The sequence below is a fragment of the Diorhabda carinulata genome, chromosome 9 (genome assembly GCF_026250575.1).
Source record: "Diorhabda carinulata isolate Delta chromosome 9, icDioCari1.1, whole genome shotgun sequence".
Classification (NCBI taxonomy): Eukaryota; Metazoa; Arthropoda; class Insecta; order Coleoptera; family Chrysomelidae; genus Diorhabda; species Diorhabda carinulata.
In genome coordinates, this window is record NC_079468.1 from 20,318,938 (window position 1) to 20,341,901 (window position 22,964).

Below are 22,964 nucleotides of genomic sequence, written 5' to 3' on the forward strand. Positions count from 1 at the left end.
TCTATAAACTTTGATCCTTGGTTTCTGAAACAACAGAACCGGTCTGTTACAATTTAGTGTCAGCAAAAAAGCAAGAGACTTGTAGATGATGAAGATTTGGAAGAGACATTTTATAATCGACTGTACCAATATAGATCGAAAAATAGCTGCAGTATTGATATCACCCAAAGTATATAAATGTGTCAAAGTATATAATGTGATTATGTAAGATATATTGGACAGTATTGCTAGTTGGACAGCCGTTCAATGAAAGCAAGCGTGAGGATAGTTCCAAAAAATGTTTGGATTTATTAAGGACAATGGGGGCGCCGATTCATCATGAAGAAGCGGCGATGATAATAGCTTCGGAAAGATTATCCTAAGTCCTAAGAAAATGCAGTTATCTTGAATTCCAAAAGGGAAAATATAGTGATTGTGTGGTGTCGAAAGTCGTATTGGATATAGAAACAGATGAGTTCAACATATGGTGAATTGTCATTCCGAGAAGGAATTATTCCAAGTTGGAGGCAGTATAACGAGGCTAGATTCGTTTCCAAAGTTGTAACTTGGTTTTTACTTAAATGAATCTAGGATTGGCTATAAAAGCAGAGGATAGTAAGAGATAAGTTTTTAAGAGATAGAAGTTACGAGATGATTGGAGGAAAACGTCGAAAGTTTGAGTGAAGTCTTATAAACTCTTATTTCTGTAAGTCTTCGCACAAATAATAAAGTTCCGGCGTATTATTACTTTGATTTTTCAGAAATTTTCCAAAGCAAATTATCAATGTGGGTATTTTTGTTTTACTAAAATTTGTGAATTTCGGATAATCTAGGTGTGCGTTTGAGATAAATATTAAAAGTTACACAAGAGATGTTTTTTTGACGCTTATATTATTGAAGCCAGCAAAGAAAATCGTTCACCATAAAATTTCACGAAAACAACAACAATTTTTGTTGTTGAATATCAACTTCATATTTAGCCAGGAATATTTTCAATACGTAAAAAGAAAATATAAGTTCTAGAATCATGGTAATAGCTAGCAAAACATTCAATTTCACTTTTTGATTTGGTTCTCCTATACTTTAACGAGTTATTGGGAGAAGATTTTTTTGTTATATATATTCAATATACTTTTCATCTCAACTCTCTCAATCAATACTATTCCCATATTCGATGATCATCCTTTTTATGTTCTTCACTTTCTAGGAGAATGGTCCAGCTTAAAATATCTGTACATTATTTTCCCTTCTGCCAAACGGACTGTCTGAATCTTCTTGCGATTTGTTCCTGCATTTATTGTTGTTTCATAACCAACTTTTCATCCCTGTCTCCCTGTAGCTACGACTACTATTCTTTTTATGATTGCAATTCAAAATTTGTATTCAAATTTGTTGAATAAGGTTGAATGATGATATATTTATTTTGCTCTAGTATTCCAAAATGAACACACTGTACGATACGAAGCGGATAGCAAGTGAAACTGTTAGTTTTCAAGTTTTGATCTTAAGTCTGAAAACTTTCCGTATCTCCTCAGATAGGCTGCTTTAACTACCAAGAATTAGTTTTTCGAGTGCCCCTTGAGAAAACATGTCGCCAGTAGACAAGTAGTTATCAGCATGCTGTTCTATCTGCTTTTTATGAATGTTTTGCTTAAAGTTGTTTCAAAGATATGAGGTGAATCAATATAAATTTAAGGTAAAATTCATTTATGAATATGATACGAACAAGCAATAGAAACTATTAAGTTAGAATTTTTGGAACCGTTGGTGATATTCATACTGAACACACTGTACCTTTACACCAACACTTACAATCACTCTGAAGCGCGTTTCTATAAGTTATCGTCTTTAGAGACTTCAAAACTTGCGACGACAGTGTAATTGTGAGTGTTGGTGTAGTGGTAATGTGAACAGGATGGTCAAAAAAAAGTTCAAAACGATTTTTTATTTATTATTGGAGGTTAGGAGTCTAGGAGTCGGTGAACAAATCAACTAACTTGTCTTCCTCAAAGCTATAAAATTTTTTAAATATTATTAAGTAAAGAGAAAGAGAGGGAGAAATGCTCCATTGTCAAAAAGATGTCTTTAATTTGTAGGCAAAAGTTTGTAGAAAAATGATAAACAAACAAAACCTAAATAAACATATAAAGAAGAACCGTTTTGTTACTTTAAAATCATTTTCAAATCACTGAAGATGCCACTGCCACTGAAAGCGACAGTCAAACTGATTTAATGTACACCAAACAATGTAAAAACTATCAGTTTTGATGACAAATGGTATTCAAATATTATAATTTAGATACAGGGTGAGTTCAAAGTACGAAAAAATCTAAATATCTCACAAAACAGAAAAAACAAACATCGTGGATCTGTAAGGCGTAGGGACCTTAATATATGGTTTTTCAAATTAGATACTCTGTAAACCATACAAGAATATGATATATTGAAACCACTAAATTAACCACCAACTTTCTAAATTCGGTTATAGACATGATGTTAATGATTGTCTTTTTAAATTCTATAATAAGGCAGATTCAAATATAAAAATAAAACTTGTCATCATATTAATGAATTGAAGGATCACGATGAAAAATAATATACAAAAATTCTATTAACAATAAAACAATTTCAATTCTCAAACCTACTAACGATAAAAATTATTTAGAGGAAAGGAAAATAATGACCAAACAAATACAGCAGAAAATGTTAAAGTGCGAACTATTTAAGAATTGAATTGCTCAAATATAATTGTGGTATCAGATTTATCTATTGCTAAATATGATCTTGTAGAATCTATTATTTGCAAACTATATTTCATTTATATCCCCACAAAAATAAATCCAACGTAGTTAGGTCTAGTAACTGGGGTTCCAATTCTTGTTGATACTTAATGTTACCAGAAGATATTACGGGATGGTTATGATTGGTGAGTTTATCTATCTTATGGTCATTTTCTATTGAATCCAAATATCTGTCATCGATCAAACTGAACAATAAGTTGCAAGAAGTGGACGGTCAGTATTCATCAAACGCTTCACAGCTGGCTCATTTCGATGCTATGCGATGCGATTTGAGTTATGCAAATGGTGTGCTTGTATTATATTGTATTGGGTGTTATCCTATAAACGTATCCTTGTTCTACGTTATGATAAGCAATCTCAACTTCGTCGATTAATTGCACTATAGTCTGTAGAGGATGGTGCAAATGAAACAATCTCCAATCATATAACAAAATTTTTCGTTGAGATTGGAATCGAAAGAGCATTAATGTCAACTTCTTGGATGGAATCAACGTGTAATATATGGCCTCGAATTGTCTTGATAGAAAAAGACTTTTTTATAGATTTAAAAGTTTCAGATACGGCAGTAAAGAGATTTGTAGGACATCCTCAACATAAGGTCATAAGTTTAGAATCAGCACAAGTGATTATCGCCTCCATAAGCAATAGCCCATAAAATCATGACTTCAAGAGTCCTGCCTTTCAATAGAAAATATAATTTACGTCGTTTACGGTGGTGTCTTACCTAAACAGAAATCTCGATTCATCGCTGACTACTATATTAGGACCATTTTGTCTTCCGGTGCTGCTGTTCTCTGCACGAATTAAAACATTGATCTCAGAGGTCCGCTATCAAAGGAAACGCTAATCATGGACAGTATAAAAAGAGTCAAAAGACTTAAATGCAGCGATGTAGCGTAGAAATAGTAACTGGTTTACCTTCCTCTCTAAACAATTGGTAAAAATTTGATGTGAAGTACCAATTTTTTGTCAAAGTTTTTCCTAGTATTTGATTTTATAGTTTACTCTCAGATTCATTATAGTATATCTTTAGTAGTAACTAAATATTCTTCGAAATTTTTGAACAATTTTTGAAGAAGCTTTCTCGCCGGAGAAGAAAATCATCTGACCTTATATGTTAATGATATAAAATATTAAATGTCAGTATTTCCAAATAGTTTTGACACAGTGTTTCAGTGATTAATTCATCGCAGTTTGACTGCAATAAATTGAGTGCTTCGCGGAAGCGTGTTGCAGGTCCCAAAATTTTTAATTTCTGTCAAAATAAATTGCTATTTCCACCAAGGAAATTATGCAATATGTTTCACCTTCGAGTTTTTCAGGTACGACAAAATTTACTAATAAAAATTACTTCCTTATCTGATCACTTACAATCATATAGTTTTTTAGACTTGAATACTATTTTGTGGGCATATTTAATTTTGAAAAAATATCCAATTACTATGTTAGCATGTGATGTGTCATTTCAAAAACAATGATTATTCAAGAAATTTCTAGAATTTGAAATTTCTTGAGCCAAGACAGGATATAAGATATATGGCGTTTGTGAGGCTGCAGACTTCATTTATTGAGGTTCCAGATCAAAAATTACTACTTCCGGCTTTTGTATTATCGTTTTCCATAGAAAAATATATTTTTCTCGATTTATTGGGCAAGATAACCTAACTAATCCAAAGTAAACCCAATCTCAGTCCTCAGTTCCTCGTTTTTCTTGACAAGAAACGTATTAATATCTAACATCTATGACTTCGATAAATGGATTCTATGACACCGAAAGCGATACACTAACGTGATTATGATCTTTACCTGGTAGATAACGAAATATGGCGAAATTTCTAAAATTCAAGGTTATTCAAGCATGAATTCCTCTTTGGTCGATTTTTTTTCCCAAAAATTGAAACTTTTTCCGTATTAGATCATCATATATATGGAACTATTTTCGTAAAAGTGGAAAGTCAGACGGCATAAAATTATTCGTTTGCTCTAGAACCGGTCTAATATTCTATAATAAAACCAAAACTTTCTGGTTCATGCAGATTCCAATTTCTCTGAAAAATAATGAACATGAATCTTTTATTTCCGTCGTGCTCTCAAATGTATTAGAAAAACTAACGAAATGCGCGTCGTAACTCTCACATCAAAGCAAAAATTCTGTGTACTCCACTAAATTGATATCAAATAACGGTGTCTCTTTTCTTTGTACTTCGAGTCACATGTTGTTACTGTGCTTTCGGTTCAATTTGGATTATAATGAGATTCGTTTTTTAGTTAACGGAGGAGATATATTGAATAGGAAATTGAATAAAACGTAGACGTAGTTTCAATTTAACAGGAACTATGGAAAACTGACTTTGTAATGATCTTTTCATCTAACTTGTCACTTATATCGTATCAATACTTTGCAAAATATTAAATTTAGGTATGTGAATAGAAAACTTCGATCAAATAGTGTCATAAGTCAAAAGAAAATATTTTGCTGTACTATTGGCGCTAGAAAAATCTCCAATTAAGTCACTCAAATAGTTATTATTGTGTTTTTAAGTAACCATCCGAAAAACGAAAAATCCAGTTACAAATTATTTCAAACGCTTATTACTCGATTTTTTTGACTTATGACACTATTTGAGCAAAGGTGCGATATATGATTCATTCATTCACGAGAGTTTCTAACCTCAACCTGAAGATGCACTTACTAATATAAGTTGGAAAATGTATGAGCGCCTGCGTTGAGAGATTTTCATTAAAATTTCACCCATTTTTAACGCTGTTTAGCTTATTTTTCTAGAACAATAACTCTTCTTCTTCCAGTGCCTGCTTCATTCTAATGAAGGTTGCCAATCATCCTTTGGAATTCCTCACGATCTTCAGTCATACGTATTAGATTCACGGCATCACGTACATGAAATCAATCTCGCAGGTTTTTCAACCATGAAAATATTTTTCTACTCAGGCCGCTCGTGCCTTCTGTCTTCCCTTCCATGATCAGCTGGCATGACAGAACAAGGCATATTTTTGATTTCTAAAAATGTGGCCAAAGTAGGAAGGTTTCCTTCTCTTTACAATGGTTAATATTTCTCGTTCTCTGTTCATTCGTCTTAGCACCTCGTCGTTGGTCAACCGATCCGTCCATTTCAAAAGCTTCCACCTTACGCATTCTGGAGACCTTCAAAGTCCAGCTCTCAACACCATAAAGTCAAAACATAGCATTGTGTTATTCTCCAACGTGTTCTCAGGTTAAGGTCATCACTTGTGAGAAACGACTTTAATTTAAAAAACGTGCTCCTGGCTATCTACATCCTTGTCTTACTTTCTTCATTTGGGTCCCAATGAAAAATTGTTGTATGCATTTGAACCCTTTAAATTTTTAAATGTATGAACAGTTAAAATAGAGACAGAGAGCCTATTCCTTACATTCCATTCTATAGTTTATGTGGAATTTTTCGCTGGAGAAGGTTTATTGGTGGAAAAATTTAGTATAAAATAGATAAGTCAAGTTAATAGGTTTAAGTTTACCTTCAGTCTCTGAAGACGATAATTTGATTATCGAAACGCGTGTAAGACAATGTAATTGTGAACTTTGGTGTAGTGATAGCAGTAAACATTGAATTCAGTATTCATCTACTGTGACATGTTAACGGAAACTTTACTAGAATTACATTTTAATAAATCCAAATATTTGTTTGATTTTTAATACCACGAAGCTTTTGATCAGTATCAAGCAATTGTGCCACCTAACTTGCAGATACTTTTTCATATTGTTTCATATTTACGTCTTTGCAGTAACTATGCAGTTATGGAATATTTTTAGAATTTCATTTTTTATACTGCTATTATGTATTATATGTAATCAAATCCATTCCATGGCTATATTACAAAATTAACATTTTTCGCTGTAACATTATTTTTAATTTCAGTCTGTTCCGTTGAAATTATCTTTAAGAGACGGTTTTCAACAAGGATGGCAATTGGAAATACAAGGAAGGGTTAAAGTGTTGCCAGTTAATTTTTCTGTTAATCTACAAGATGGACCTCAGTTATGGCCAAGACCTAACATATACCTCCACCTTAATCCTCGTTTCGGTAAGTTAGAATTTAGAAAATATAACGAAAATATATTAGTAAATATATATAGCAAATTATCGATTCCGATCTTTGGTGACTATTTTCTATATTGTTTGCCTATTGGGTATAATCGATTGGCTGAAGGCACAAACACGACCATCATTGTGACGTGGAAACTCAGTTCCATCAATTGTAGTTTTGCAACTCCTACTGAAGCGTGAGGGTCTCAACTCCTCCAGTACCAGTTTCTTTATTATTGCTGTAATAGGTTGGATAATTTCCAAACAGGACCTCCACTGAAACTCAGCTACTTCAATGGCAGTTTCGCGATTCCTACTGGAAATCCGAACGAATTTGCCATGAAACAGTTTATGGACTTTCGGGAAACTTGTTCTGATTCGGTCAATTTAAAACCTATAAGCGTTATAAAAATGATACAGGAAATGTACTCAACGAAATTTCACTGAATAGAAGAACTGAGGATTTTACAGACCCATCAAATTAGAGGTTTAACCAACTATACCAAAAAGTTGTTATCAATAGTTGTTGAAATAGTCTCAAAAAGAAAAATATCTTATTATAGTTGATGAAATAGTGAGTATTAACATAAACTGCTCAATCTTTTATAAATATACAAAAAAATCCTCCTTTTCCACTCACTCTCCAATGAAACGGGTAGTTTCACAAAAATTAACTAATAACTAATTTTTTCCCTGAAATGATTTTCGTTAATTTGACTGGTTTATTTTTAAACAATTGAGATGTCTACTAAGCAATATATGCAAAATAATATGTTTTCAGAGAGTATGATGAACTTGAAGACACCAGCATGGTTGAAGTTTATATCTTCCTGATTAGATAATAAAACGAGATAAACAAAGTTATTGGCAACAACGCCATTTATGATGTAATTTCTGTCAGTTTAATACATATTATGCTGGGTTTCGTAAAGCAGAGACCAGAACTTTTTTGCATTAATACGAGAAGACAAACTATAAAAAAATTGTTTTCTTCCTGTTTAAATTTTGAATGTTGTTGAGTTTATAATGTGTATTTTCTGGATAATGATTTTTTGAGGATAACAATTATTTAATTCTCTTCAAATCTTTTTACTAAAAACTAGTATAAAATAAAATTGCTTCAAATATTGATGATAAATACTAGACTGGTTTTTGGTATTCGAACGACGATACTATTGTTATCGGTGTTGCCAGAATGTGTGTGTTTACTGTTGATTAGTACAATTTCGTAACACTCCTCAATTCAATTCACCTCAGGTATTTGAAGAGAAAGGGGAAAAGTAACTTTAGTAAAAAAGAAGGTTTTGTTTTAAGACACAGAAAAGCAAACGTCAAACTTTTCTAGATGGTTTAAAAGCCGTAACTGGGAAGGGAAAACGCCTTATTATCGCCCGTATTGGTACGGACTAACCATTTGTTGGAAGGGGCTTGAAAATTTATCTCTAAAAGAATGGAGGAAATGGATGCAGAACATAACCAAAAATGATTTTCAGACTTTTTTGAAAATCGAATCAGCCGATTTCCATAAACCAATTTTGAAAATCGAATTAAAAAACTGGAATATGTAAATGATGAATGTTTTGCGCTCATAGATTGAGGGCAAAATAAGACACGAGCGGCCCTAATTTTATTAGTAAGTGAAGGTGTAAGTTTTAGTAAATCTCGACATCAAATTCATAATCAACTACCCCGAAACTCTTGCAAGTATTATGTAAATTCATTGCTTTATGAAGTAAGGGTTATTTCATGCAAGGTGGTGGTAGTTGGGGGGCGAGGAGGGTACGTTATTGTAAATTTGACATCGATTTCTAGTTAGTGACCCCAAAAATCTCCGAGTACCAGATTTCAGAGCGGTAACTTTTCAGTTTTGGCCAGCTTTTTGAGATTGTGCGTTTTTTATCCGACACCAAACATGGATATCATTCAATGGAATTGGAGAGAAGAGCCCGAGCCAAAAAAAGGTCACAAAAAGTACCAAAAAAGTTATAATATTTTGGGATTGCGAGGGAATGCATTTGATCCACTTCTAATACTACTATATACGAAAGTGGCTTAGGAGAGATTACATCCACCATCTAGACCAGATCTAGCCTCGTCCAACAATTTTTTGTTCTCTGTTCAGATGTAGGAGATGAGAGGTAAAATACTCAACAACGACGATGAAATTAAACAGGTGGTGTAGGAATATTTTGACTGATGATGATCTTTCTTTGTTTTGGGCTGAAAACTCATGGACTACGTACATTTTAAATAGTTGAAATACTAATATATCCTAATTTAGAAATTAGACGACATCTTTGATCTAATCAAATGGTATCACCGTTATTTCGAAGTTGTTGTACATTACTGCCAAATATCGAATTTTTGTTTCCTTTCTTTTGTGTGTGAAACAATACAGAGCGAAATGAATGTCTTATTATAACGCTTCGTTACCTATTTACGAGCGAATATTAACAGCTAATACAATCAATTTCGGATATAAGGGATCGAATTCGGTATAGCCACAGTCACGTTATCAGTGGGTCGCAACATCTCTAAGCCTTATCTATATTATGGCCGATACAAAAGATTAATTTAACTTGCTTTGTACTGAACTAACGTCGTATTATAAAATGAACACGTTATTGTGCGAAATACACATTATCATCGTTCAATGACGGAAACCTATTCTGCTAGCACTACGCAAACAAAGAACTGAGGTACTTTTCCATATAAATCATTTGACGTTTGACGTACTTTATTTATTTCTTACTTAGCAATATAAATTACATTCACAACTATGATATATACATAGTTAATTTAATTCCTACATGAATATTAAACTAAAGTCTTTTTTATCCTCTTTCAATAAGACCAGGTTATGTTGAATCCTGTACGATTGGCCCCTTTTCCTGGATCTTCCTAAGAAGCTGAACTCCAGCTCTCGTACCACCTCTTTGATGGTCTACCTACAGGTCTGCGTGTGTTCGGTCTCTGAGTTTTAGCCCTCTTTGTCCATCTGTCTTCTGGCATTCTTTCTACGTGATCTCTCCAGAATCTTCTTCGTGCCCTGACCCATCTCATCACATTCTGTACGTCCAATTCTTCTCTTATGTCATCACTAAACTAAATTAAACTAGTCTCTATATTACAAAAAAGTTCCAATCAAATAATTGATATACCGCGGCGGGTTATAGAGAAGCATTTATAATATAATTAGGGTGAACGTGCCTGTGTTAGACCGGTTAAGGATTTATTATTGCCTGAGACATATTATTTTTCTTTTCCATTCAAATAGATAAATTGAAAAATTTCAGTTACTCATCTAATAGATTATATATCAAGCATAAATGACGTCTTCCGATTTCTAACCAAGTCTTCACTATAGGAATGATCGTAGTACCAATATCTACTAATTTCGACATCATTTGTTTTCTAAGAGAGTTTTGTACATTCTACGTGTTGTAGATTATTGTTGCAAGGCTTTGTTTAGGTTTTACACACACATTTTATTTGTTTTAAAGTATCGAGTAGTTGACCTGATGTCTTAACCTCCCAATCTGGAGGACCAGGTTTTTTTCTTATAGACGAATTGTTTTCTCCACAGCCGAGAGCTTCATCCGACCTTATGGACCTTAAAGGCTTGGGTTGCCATTTCCGCCGTATTCGCTTTGTTGAGGTTCCTTATCCACTACCTTAATTTTTAGAGTATAGAAGATGTTTATGTTATTCAGTCTTTGACCACTTTGATTATATAACTGCAATTTGATAATGAATGAAAATTATCTCTGGAATAATAAAACAACAAAATTATGAATATTTCTGTCTCCTTTTTGCAAGAATTTTGTACTATTTTGGGTTAAAAAAACCGAAGTTCATCGAAGTTAAAAACTCTTTTAGGACCATTAAATACAAGCGGTAAATTATTGGATATAACTTCTGCAAACCAATGGTTCAAGAAGATTCTGTGCCATTGCTCTAGATGCAGTTAGATTTTCAGATAACCGAAGAGATACTTCAGGATGCCATGATAAAAATACGTTAAACTTTTTCTAGAAGCTGAACACTGTCCAATAACTGGGATCTGCTGAATGAAACAACCAGTCAATCAATAGTTTTTGTTCATCATGTTTGAGAAATGTTTGGGGTTCCATTTTTCTCTCCATTGATGTTTTTTCTGTTTCTTTATAAATTAATGTTGGGTTGGGCACATTAAACATGTTGGCTGCATTTTTATAAGATGGACCCATACTTCCTGCATCGAGAGCCATTTGAAGATTTTCACTATATTCGAAATCGGGGTTCGTTGACACATTGGAAATGAAAAAAGGATGGCTTATGAAAATTCTATGAACTCTTCACATATATTTTCAATTTAAGACCTCTAATTGTATTGATATGATTTAAACTTGCTCTTTTTTAGAAATATCAGTCATATAAGCTTGACCAGAAATTGATCTCTATCATCAATCCAACAGTTTATGAAACACTAATGGTAAACCAAAACTAAATTAATGTAACTACCCTAACATCCCAGTTGTATTAATGCACGATGCAATCAATCGAGATTACGGAGCCGTTCACTAATCAAATTAGAAACCCAACAACTGAATGTAAACACGCCATGCTTTTTCAGCTTCAACCTCTGTAATTTGTTCAATAGCTTAAAACTCCCAAATACATATATTTTGATTATATACTAGATTTTAATTTACATCCATTTACATTTTACTTTATTTGAATTACCACGTGACAAGTAGATCGATTCATTCAATAAAGACATAAACGACGCTGTCCAAATCTTGCGTGTTTTTTCGTCACTTTTGATTGATGTCTCAGTTCTGTTCGGTAACGTAATATATTTCTACTTCGCTTCCTTTTTTCATTTTCTACGTATTGCAGTACTTGCGAATGTAGTTGCAAGTAATATTATACTTGACAGCGATAGATAAACTTCAAATACCGCCGATTCCTTTTTTGTATTTCTTGACAATTTAAGTGCTTAGAAAAAAGTATGAGGATAATTTCTTATACAAGTTAAATGTGTTTTGTTTGAGATGAAATGCTTATTTATTAGGATAAAAAGGGTGCGATTGTCAATGTAGACTGTCGATAAACCATTTACAAAAGCTTGATGTTTGCTATTTACATTTAAACCCTGCTAAATTTTTGCACGGTATGTACCTGACTCAACCAGGTTTCTTCTGTTTAATATGTTTTTGTACCCTCTATTCCAAGCTCTGCTATTTATTTCATATATTTTCTGTGCCATGGAATAATTTTCTCTTTTTCAGTCTACTCCTCTTTCTATGTTATCAGTTGAAGTTTATCTAACGAAATTTTCATTAGATTTAAGAGAGACAACAATTTTTATTTTAGACGACGTCATCTGTAAGTTCTGTATTCATTTACATACCGAAAGTTGCGTTTTGAGTGTTCCATGTAGTGAAAGTGACAGTTCCGTACTGCAAAACTTTCGGAACGCTCTGGAGTAGACAACTTTAAGTTCCTCAAATGTGACTCTAGCCACATCAATAATGACAGTTGACAGTTTCACTTCGATGACACAAAGACATCTACAGAGATTGCATCAACATCTAGTAGAGATATACATATTCCATCTTGTCCTGGAGGTACCATCAACATTACTTTTTGCAAATAATTAATAAATTGATATTTACATTGCAAATATCAATAAGTACATTATATCTTTCCTCAGTGTAATTGAAAAAGTCTTGAATCTACGTCGTCTAAAAAATGTTGTGTACGCCGCGGATGAAATACTACTAAAGTATCACTTTCAGTCCTTGGCATACAAATAACTATTTTCTTCTACTAGTAAAATAATGAGGAAAGATAGCAACGTCTTATTATGGGCGCTGTAACCAAGTAGACTGGAACTGTCATTTAATTTTTATTTAATTTAATGTTTGTCAGTTTTGGAAAGTGTAAAAATGTCTCAAGAAGAATAATATCTATGTATTATTATTACGCTTGAAGAAAAAATAGTATATGTCACTCAGAGCAGAAGACCCATTGTATGTTTCGCCCAGTTTGCACAGTATCTGGGCTCAACAATAATGATAGAGCTCCGTCTCTCCAGCAACGCCAAGTCGGGAAATTTTATATAGAAAATGCCAAAATTAGCGGCTTTTTAGGTGCTTATTAGGTGCCAAGTTCAAAAATTAGGTGCTCTGCAATTTTCATAGTAACGGAATACTAGCAACACAATGAAAATAATTACAATACATTGATTGTTGGGGTTTTAAAATAAGGTGCTTATTAGGTGCTAAAGAGTCAATATCGTGAAAGTGCCCAAATAATCAACAAACGAGCTCAACCTAGCCTAATATAACCTCACCTTAGGTTAGATGTTATGAAACTACGAGAAATAACATTAATAACGAAAATGTAATAGGTTAGGTTAGGATAGGCTACGTTAGGTGTTGTTAAAATAGAAACCAAAAACTTCAAACTTTGACTCATCTCTCCATAAAACTCTCAACTCTTCTTGCGTTCCATTTTTATTTCCATCAGCTCTCTGCAACCTCTTACTTTTATTTTGACGTCTTTAATGTGTTCACTGCCAACCTTTCAAAAAGGTTAGATCCTCATAATCTTTTTGGAAGCACTATTCAGTATGCAGTTACTATTTCAAAAATGCTATGTTCGAAGAAAAGGTGTCTTCGTTTCCTTTATAGATTACCGAAAAGCGTTTGACTCTATTCGGCATGACTTACTGTTTGACATCCTAAAGGATGTTGATATTGATAGTAAAGACATCAGTATCATACGAAAACTGTACGCAGATCAAACAGCGGAACTGAGAACTAGAGGCTGCATAACTACGGAGCACCTTCAGATACTTAGGGGAGTATCTAATAGATTAGAAGTTTTGGACAAGAGAATACCTACACGCTGCAAAGTGTAGGGTAATTGAAGAAGAATAATCTTTTTTTCACTGTACAATTCCTCAATGGCAGATCCCTAGATTCATATATCTGAGCTGCTATCTCTGGGCCGTGAGTCGTCGATCATGTTTGCTGATAAAAAAAATACTTTACCCTCAGCGGTTGTGGTAATTGATTGGTACATCGAGGTAATTTCAATTTCAATTTCAATTGAGACAAAGACTATGAAGACTTTCGAGTGATGCACGAATTTTAACCGATAGTTCCTTGGTTTTAACCATTTCAAAACTTGCAAGTGTGCAACGAGAATGAAAACACTTCGTATTCGAACTTCACAAAAAGGACGAAAAGTATGACTCACAGAATGATCTTGCAGTGGGACTAAACTACAATCATAAACACCAAAGAAATAATTCACAGTCAAATATTAATAAACAAATCAACGTATGAGTGTATTGATTTGAAATTGAATGATTGGATTTTGGAGTGGGCAAAAACTTTTGACGGGTAGTGTACATATTTATAAACGTTAATGTAACGATAGGTATGTGAATTTCTCATTTCTAAATTACATCACATGTAAATTACAAAGAGAAAACGATGTATGTTACTGCTCTTCGTATGAAATGTAGTAAAATGAGGTATGCTCTACCGTCACATGTTAACGATTTGAATACCAAGCAGTCGCTATTAAAACCATGTTTGGGGATTAATTAAAATAAAATAACAAACTTTAATAAATTAATTAATGAAGTTATAATTTAGTTGAGCAAGTTTATTGTTATGTTTTGTAATGCAAAACCGAATTACTGATATAGTTCCGATAATATAACAAAGGTCCGACGTTTATTGTGTAGAGTATGTGTGGCAAACATGGCTAAAATTTTAATATACGCGCTCTGGAATATAAATATTAATTTAACGACAGCGTGTTTGGAAAGTCGTTCGTTTTGATTGAAAACTTGATTGTATTGTTTGATTTGGTGAATAATCTTCATTCGTTCGGAACGTTACAATGACGTTTGGAATTTTTAATTATGGAAATGTACCCGAGAAGAAAAAAAAATATAACATTTGAAATATATAGAAGAATCCATCCTTTTTCAGTGATAAAACCGGTAAATTCATTTTCTCAATTTTATGTATAAGTCTCGATAAATTCAAGGTGTAATAAACTGAGCTTTGAAACATTTTCTTACACTAAAATCTAATTATTTTTTAAGTCAGAAGTTTTTTCTTTCTTGGGAAATTCCTGGGTAATGATACGGTTGACTGAAAAGTTTACGACTTAATAAAGAAACGGATTCATTTTCATATACATTTTTATTGTTCAACGTACAGTGTTGAAAATTTTTTGGCCAATTTCACCAAAAGTGTGTTGGAGATTTAACGCTAAACAATTTAGTAAATTTACTGAACAGAATAATTTGATTCAGTTTGAGAAAATAACAGAAAATTTTATAAAATTTACTATTTATAATTACTATATAATTTTTCAATTTATCAAAAGTTAATTTACTCTGTAGTGTTGTTGGTATACCACATTGTAAACATTTGAGTGATTTTCTTAGATAATTGAGAAAGTCTACTGAGACTAGGTATAATTTTACGATTTTTTAATATAAATCTCACTTGGAAAGTAATTATACTTAACTGCTCATTATTTATCATTAACAATGGCTGAAGATTATGATTCTAGATTTTGATTTACTATGTTTTATCGTAGAATTATAAAACATGGGATGGTAACATTTGATAGATGGCGCTAGTTACGTCGTTTGCTTTTATACTCACACAAGTCTCTTATTTTCAAATAAATGAGTGAGTGAGTTTCTGATTTAGAAAAAGACAAGTATTTTATGTAAAAATAAAACCCGGAATAAATCACAGCCACATTAATAATAGCTTGTCAGAAACAGATAGTTTGTATATAAAATGTTTTGTAATTTTTTTCAATCTGAATTGATTTATTTTGTTTGGTAAATTTACTAGTTTGTTGTGCGTTAAAACTTCCTACTTACATATTTTTGGTAAGATTACCAAAGAAATTTTTAACAGTGCATTCAACTAACTCGAATTCAGTTTGAGAAGCTAATAAAATATTTTTTTTTTAAAATCTAATATGGAATAAATAAATTATCTTTCTCTGACAAGCTTTTACGTTTAGGTAGAATGATATTGCGATTTATTTTAGTTCTATTTTATATAACATAAACATAGTAACTCAAAATACTTATAATTCTTCAAAATCCTCCAAGACTGTTATTAAAAAATGTTAAACATTAAGTATAATTTCTATCCAAGTAAGATTTATAAAGATTACATATAATATATACATTACATATAATTTTCTTAATTGTGATATAATTTCAATTCGTACACAAAGATTAGTAATTTTAATCATCATATCTTAATCAAAATAATGGTAATTTGACAAATGTAGTGTCCTGTTAATTCTATAAACTGTTTCCAGCGATATCTAACCCCTCTAATAATAATGATAACGTCCTCATACATTGGTGAAATCTCCCGCAACTTTAAGCTCATAAAACAGGAAAAAGTCGCTCAGGGGGAGATCTAGTGGATACCTGAGAAAAAGCACTTTACTCTGCTGTTTTTGTTTTGCCTTTTTCTTAGGTAATCGATGAACACAATCCTATGAATGTCTCAAAAAACGGTCACCATATTTTTTCTGGCAGATGAAACTATTTTTGTCTATTTCGGAGCTGGTTTTCCTTCAGGAGTGTATTGTTGGATCCAGATTTCTAGATCTACAGTTATGGGTCGATGCAGAAAATTTGATTTATTTGACTTAAACCGTGTAAATAAGGCTTTAAAAAATGTTCATTTGAATGTGCTTTTGACCAAATCAAGCAAACTCGGTACCCAACGCCCGGATAACTTATGCATGCATAGTATATGACAAAATTTTATATGCTGATTGATAGCATCTTCTATTTATTTAACCTCAATCAGACGGTCATCCAGTATCATTTGGTGAATGATATGGCTGTCAGTTGCGTCTCAAAAACAGATATTAAATAACATTCTTATACTTTATGCCCACTTGCACCGTAATCACTAATTCAATGTTTAACATAAAAATTCGTTAAAATTCGAATACAATTTTAAATCATAATCGCTTGCAGTTATCGATTTGGGTGAATTTTCTTAAAAATTAAACGAATTGACACAAACACCTATCTTCAAATCATACATTTTAAGGTTATACAATCAGATTTTTTGTGTTTTTTATTCTTTTTTAAGAGTTTCTTATGAAATTCACGTAATACATACAAATGAAGAAAAAATCTTGACATGGGAGAAATTTGTAACATGGAAACCAGTTGATTAGAAAATGCAATTATGATAAGCTATTTTTTGCTGCATAAAACCAGAATAAGCCTCGCTAATATATGTTTTTGACGATACATACATCCAACACAAACTTACATGTCATCAAGAAACTCGAGACTATCATCAATTTTCTCCAAAATGTTAATAACTGTTAGATTTTAGGTCGGAATCTTATAAAAGAAGTGAAATTATCCATATTTGTAAAATAAAATACTTTACTGGAAAATACCATATCTACAATCTCAAAAAAATCAAGATCATCTTCATATACGTCTTCTGCAACTTTTACTGCTGCCATTTTTTTGTTTTAATCGAATGTCTTGTTACTTATGAGAACAGAGATAATAATATTGTGTAATAGTTATACCGATAATTATGTTTCTGTTATGTTTTTCAATACAAAATTACCTGAATTACAGGTTAGAAATTGTTTAACTGAAAATTAAATCAGTTTAATTCCCGGTTTAGGGGGTTTAATTTAATGATAGTTAACAATTTATGACAGAGTTGAGTGTCTTTTAGATATTTGATTAAGTTTGTGGTATTACAATTATTGTAAGTAGATAAATTATGGTGTTTGTAAAGTTGTTAGTTGGTGTTTCGTTTTTGACAGTTCAACACTTAAGTTTAGATTCACGTTTAGATTCTCGTTACAAGTTTCACATATTGGTGTGTTTTCTCAATTTTTGAAGCTGTTTTTTCATGGTTGGGCGGATGGTTTTATAGATTTTAATATCGACTGCGATCTCACTTTGCCACTTGCACTGAACATTTGTTTTGATTCTCCCTTTATAGTCGTTTGCTATCACTTCGCGTACAATTGTTGCTTCGTTCTTGTCTGCTGCTTATTTGGCACATTTTTCTGTTGTGATGGAACCCAAATAATTGATACGTTTGTCTTGGATTGGTGAATAAGGTGTAGTTGGGTTTTAATAAGGATACGGGTGTTTGCGAAAAAGTTGTTGAATGGTTTGTATTGAGCTATTTTAACACATCTTGCAATTCAAAAAACAGAATTAAACCAGTGTTGAAGTTTAAACCATTGCCAACCTTACGGTGACAGTACCCATTAGGAACACAAAAATAAACTAATAAACACAACCAACGCTCTGTTTTGAACTCAATAAATACAAGATGTGGCATTTTGCGTAACGACCAAATATGAAGCGTTTATCAAATTTGAATTTCGCTCGCTTATTTTGCACTTTTAATGATCATCTTATACAATTGAGAACAAATTGAATTTATTTACCAGTACATTACATTACAAAGTAATACAAATCACAAAGTAATCCGACAAAGAAAATACTAATTTTGAAAAACATTACAGCAATTCGGATAGATAATGAATCGGTTATTTTTTATCATTGATATTAAAAAATATTTATTGCTTATTCGTTCTAAAAAAGACCTAAATGATTTCAGTAAAATTTTTAGCTCTAATTTGTAAATAAAATCTAATAAAACTACAAATAATTCAAATGATTCAGTATTGCTACATATTTGAGATGTAAGTACTGAGAAAATATCAATCACAACAAATTTCTATTTTCATTTTATTCTTATTATGATGTTCATGATGTAGGTGATTTATAGATCAATATAAATAAGCAAATTATCAGTTTTGATATAGACTGAAGTTAAGTCGGAACGTCAATTTTTTATTAATCTATTAATAAAAAAATTTAAAACAGAAGACATCTAAAAGCAAGAAGCATTTTATTGAATTTAGCGTTCACCAAGTTTCTGACTGAACAATTTTTTATACTGAAAATATGACATTTATTCTTGTTATTTTTTTCAGGGTATGCAAATACAAAGCACGTATTCGTTAGAAACGCTTGGTTGGAAGGTTCCTGGGGTTCAGAGGAGAGAGTTGAATGCTTCCTGTTCACTCCAGGATCATCATTTAGTTTAGCGATTCGAAAATGTGACAGTCATTTCTCGATATACGTTAACGGTCAGTTAGCAGGAGAGTTTACATTTAGGGGCGACGTTAATCGAATCAACACTCTGTATATACAAGGAGATGTCACAATTAGTAATGTAGTTATGAGACATAAGATCAACGACAAATATTTTCCTAATAGTAAACAAAGTATCTCGGCTAGTAAAGAGTGAATAATTCATAAAGTACACAGTTTGTTGAGCATCTTTTTCACTCTATATTTGTTGCACATTCATTTATAATACGATGTAATCACTTAAAATTACGTATCTAGTATTTTTGTATAAATATTGTTATCAATTTCTTTATTTTTTTATTTCTTAGACCTCTTGATATATTAATGCTTCTAAATGTTCTTGATTTTAGAATAATAATTTTTGAAAGATTGATAGAGACTGAAGTTAAGTCTTTCAAAAATTATTATATAAGAAAAACTAATTTTAAAACAGAAGCGACCTAAAATCAATAACATTTAGAAGCATTAATGTTGTTATATAAATAATATATTGTACTTTTTTTGATAATTGCTGTTTTACATTTTATTTCTTGAATAAATAATCTGCTTACAATTTTATCCTACAGTGAATAAATGTCAACTGGAATAAATAATGAAACATATCAGATTTTAAATTAAAAATTGATATTCTTCAACGTGAACATGAGATCTCTGCATAGATTTGGTGATCGCTCTGCCCACTCCATCAACTTTTACCTCTTTATCCACCCATTGCAAACTACTGCGTTGAGGTACTGCCGGGCATTGCGTTGGTAATGTAGTAGTGCCTCAACTAGCTGGAAAAATATTGTTTTCACTGTAACTTGGAGGCTTTCAAAATCGTGATGTAAATTGCCAGCCATAGCTGGAATGACATCATCCAAATGATGATCGCCATTGAAATTGCCTTCAAAGAAAACGCTACGAATGTTGTGGTTTCCAACAATCCCTACCCAAACAATAACTTATCAGGGTATTGAGTGTATTCTTCTTATATTAAGTGAGAATTTCCCCCCCTGGGGGTTGTACTTATCATTCGAAGAAGGTTGAAGACAGGGATCACATTTTCACGTTGAACTTTGTCAATTTATTTGTTGATTTTGACTTGATTCGAAATTTTTTACGAATATGTACGAAATAATGAATTTATTCCATTTGGCGATTATACACTGTAAATTTAACTACTGTATAACCCATCTTGCCCATAGCTATCTACAGTCCAAATTTTCTCTACTCTGTCTGATAGCTCGCCATTGGACGATCATCCAGTATCGCTTTGTGGAATTACCTCAACATTCTGGTTTTCACAGGTCGTACGGCCTCGTTTAAACTCTGCTACCCAATCTTCTACAGTTGATAATAAAGGAGTGGTCTCACCCCGAGTAGAATCTAGCTTTTATATTGTTTGGGTTGAGGCTTTTCAAATAAAAGTATTGTATCACATAACGATGACCAATTTTTCTTTATTTCTTGATTATTAAAAAATTCCTTAAATTCCTTAGAATTTATACCTGGATATTGATCAGCTAGAACCATACAAACATTTTCAGTTTGTGATACTTTCTTTATCAGTTTTATGAAATTATCAGCGGTTGAAATGTAAGAATCTGCTTGTAAAATGATCTATTAACAAATGTTATTATTTTTTTGTGGATCTCGAACCTCCGAAACCTCTAATTGTGTCAATTGACATTATTTCAAATGGTTTTGTTTCTGGACCTAAATGTGACATTGAACCATACTTGTGATATCGTCTTGATTTATTTTTTATACAAATTTTACAGTTTTTACTTATTTCTTTAATGTTCCTTGTCTGGTTCTTTCCTACATATAATGTACTGACTTCTTCTTGTATTTGGGAAATTCCAATATGACAAATTTTCTTGTACTAATTTTAAAAATATCTTGCTGAATTATTCTATTATTCTTATCCAAACTCTTTTCGTTTGATACTTCTTCAATAAACTGGTCTTCACCTTTGTATAAGCAAGAGTTTTTAAAATCTCTTTATGGAGGTCTGGTATTATCAAGCGTTGCTATTGAGGTTATGTAATAAATATTTGATTTTGCATCGCTTTCAGGCAATATCTTGAAATGGAATAAAAGTTTCTCCATATTTTCTCCATTTCTTCACTTGGATAAACGAAAATTGTCGTTTCATAAGATAATAGTTTGGATTAGTTGAAATAAACATGTGTTGTTCTGGAAACAAAGATTTATTTTTTTAACAAATTTCAATAATTATGTAATATTAATAGACTACTTTTACACTTTAACCAAATCTGAAAACCTGAAAACAGAGAAACGAAATTTAAAGTCCATTTCTTCATTTTTTTCTTAAATAAGAAATAATTCTTGAAATAAAACTATTTACATCTTCCAGCTTATTTAATCTCTGTATTTTATCTCCATAGAAATTGACAATAACAGTCATTAGGAAATCCATGACAGTTCTATCCTAGACATCTTAACCTTCAGATAAGTGAAGCAAACCATGTTTTCAATAAAAGAAATATCTGTGAAATTTGTCGGAAATACATTCTTGGCATAAAAATGAAAGAAAATTTCTAACTTTTATTGGCAAATAAGTATGCATCTTATGATACTGCTATGTGGTCTTTTGACCACTCCAAACCTTTTTCTATTGTTATGTATAGTTTATGGTTATAAAAAAAACCAATAAAAGCCCGAAAACTTGTATTAGCTCTCGTATATTTATAAAAATTTCAGTAAATATTTAGATTATTCTATTCTCCCGTACATCGAACGTATTACCTCTACTACTAAGCCCACATCTACCATTTAATCTAATTTAACTTCATCTTTCTCCTTTCTAAAGAAAGTAGCGTTAATATTTCAAAAAATGTTCTCAATTACGTTCTTAATGTTATAGATAACTCTATTTTGATTCAAATGTGTACATTTTGTAGCAAATAGTCCAGTAACTTCCGATTTTATTATATTTTTTCATATTTTTTGAACGTCAAGAAATTACCGGGATTCAGTTTGTGAAACAAGGATTATCACATTCTTAGTATCTTACAAAAGCATTCTAAGGGCATTTTAAAAAATCGGATCCAGTACTAATTTCGATTTTTTTGTTGTCCGTCACTATAAATACTGACTCGAAGTGATAATATGTTATTTATAAAGAGAAAGAATGTTTAGGACTGAATCAGGAAAACACAGTATTTTTGGCAAAAAATTAGTTCAGTATGATTAGTTTGTGATCACCGAAAAACGTTGAAATTATAGAAATTTTTTGATTTAAAATATTAGTGGATTTTTAGGGGTCTAAGTTTCAAATAAAAATACAATTTGTAATACAAATTATGACTTAGATTCTTGAATTGTCTATACATTTATATAAGCTTTTTATTGATCAATTCCCGGTAATTTTTTACTCTAATAAATCTAGAGTGACATTTTTCTTGAAAATGTTGCTTACTTGAACAGCTTTTTATATGATTACGCTTATTTTTTATATTTATTTTGTTTTTTTTTATATTATTAACACTGTCGTAACTTTTATTAAAATATAACTATATACCAAAAAAGTTTTTTAATTGAAAAAAACCCTAATTCCTTATGGAAATATATTACGATCCCGCTGGCCATATATTTTATTAGTATCAATACAAAAAATACCAAAACTATTGGAATTATTATTATAAAAATAAGTTTTGGTGTATTAATTAATAATTTGTGAGTCATTAGTCACTTTGTGAGATTTTTATTTATAAACTTGTTCAAGTTTTCGTAAATCAACAGATATGCTTATATTAGCACATCTTAATTGATGTTGCCGGTTTTCATTTGATGGATTTGAACGTGCTTGATCTTTGAAGAATTTCCTTTTTGAAAAAAAAAACAATTCACATATATAAGTCGATCTAAAAGCACTCACAATTT

The 22,964-nt window shown here is 31.6% G+C and overlaps 1 protein-coding gene across 2 annotated transcripts in view; it reads left to right on the plus strand.

Moving 5' to 3' along the window:
* LOC130898315 (galectin-8-like) overlaps nt 1-22,609 on the plus strand; it is a 47,159-nt gene extending 24,550 nt beyond the window's left edge. For both annotated transcript variants that reach the window (XM_057807522.1, XM_057807523.1), the window contains exons 5-6: nt 6,695-6,860; nt 18,914-22,609. In XM_057807522.1, coding sequence (XP_057663505.1) covers nt 6,695-6,860; nt 18,914-19,230 — 483 coding nt within the window. In that variant the 3' untranslated portion in view covers nt 19,231-22,609. The remainder of the gene's footprint in view (nt 1-6,694; nt 6,861-18,913) is intronic.
* The last annotated feature ends 355 nt before the right edge of the window (nt 22,610-22,964 follow it).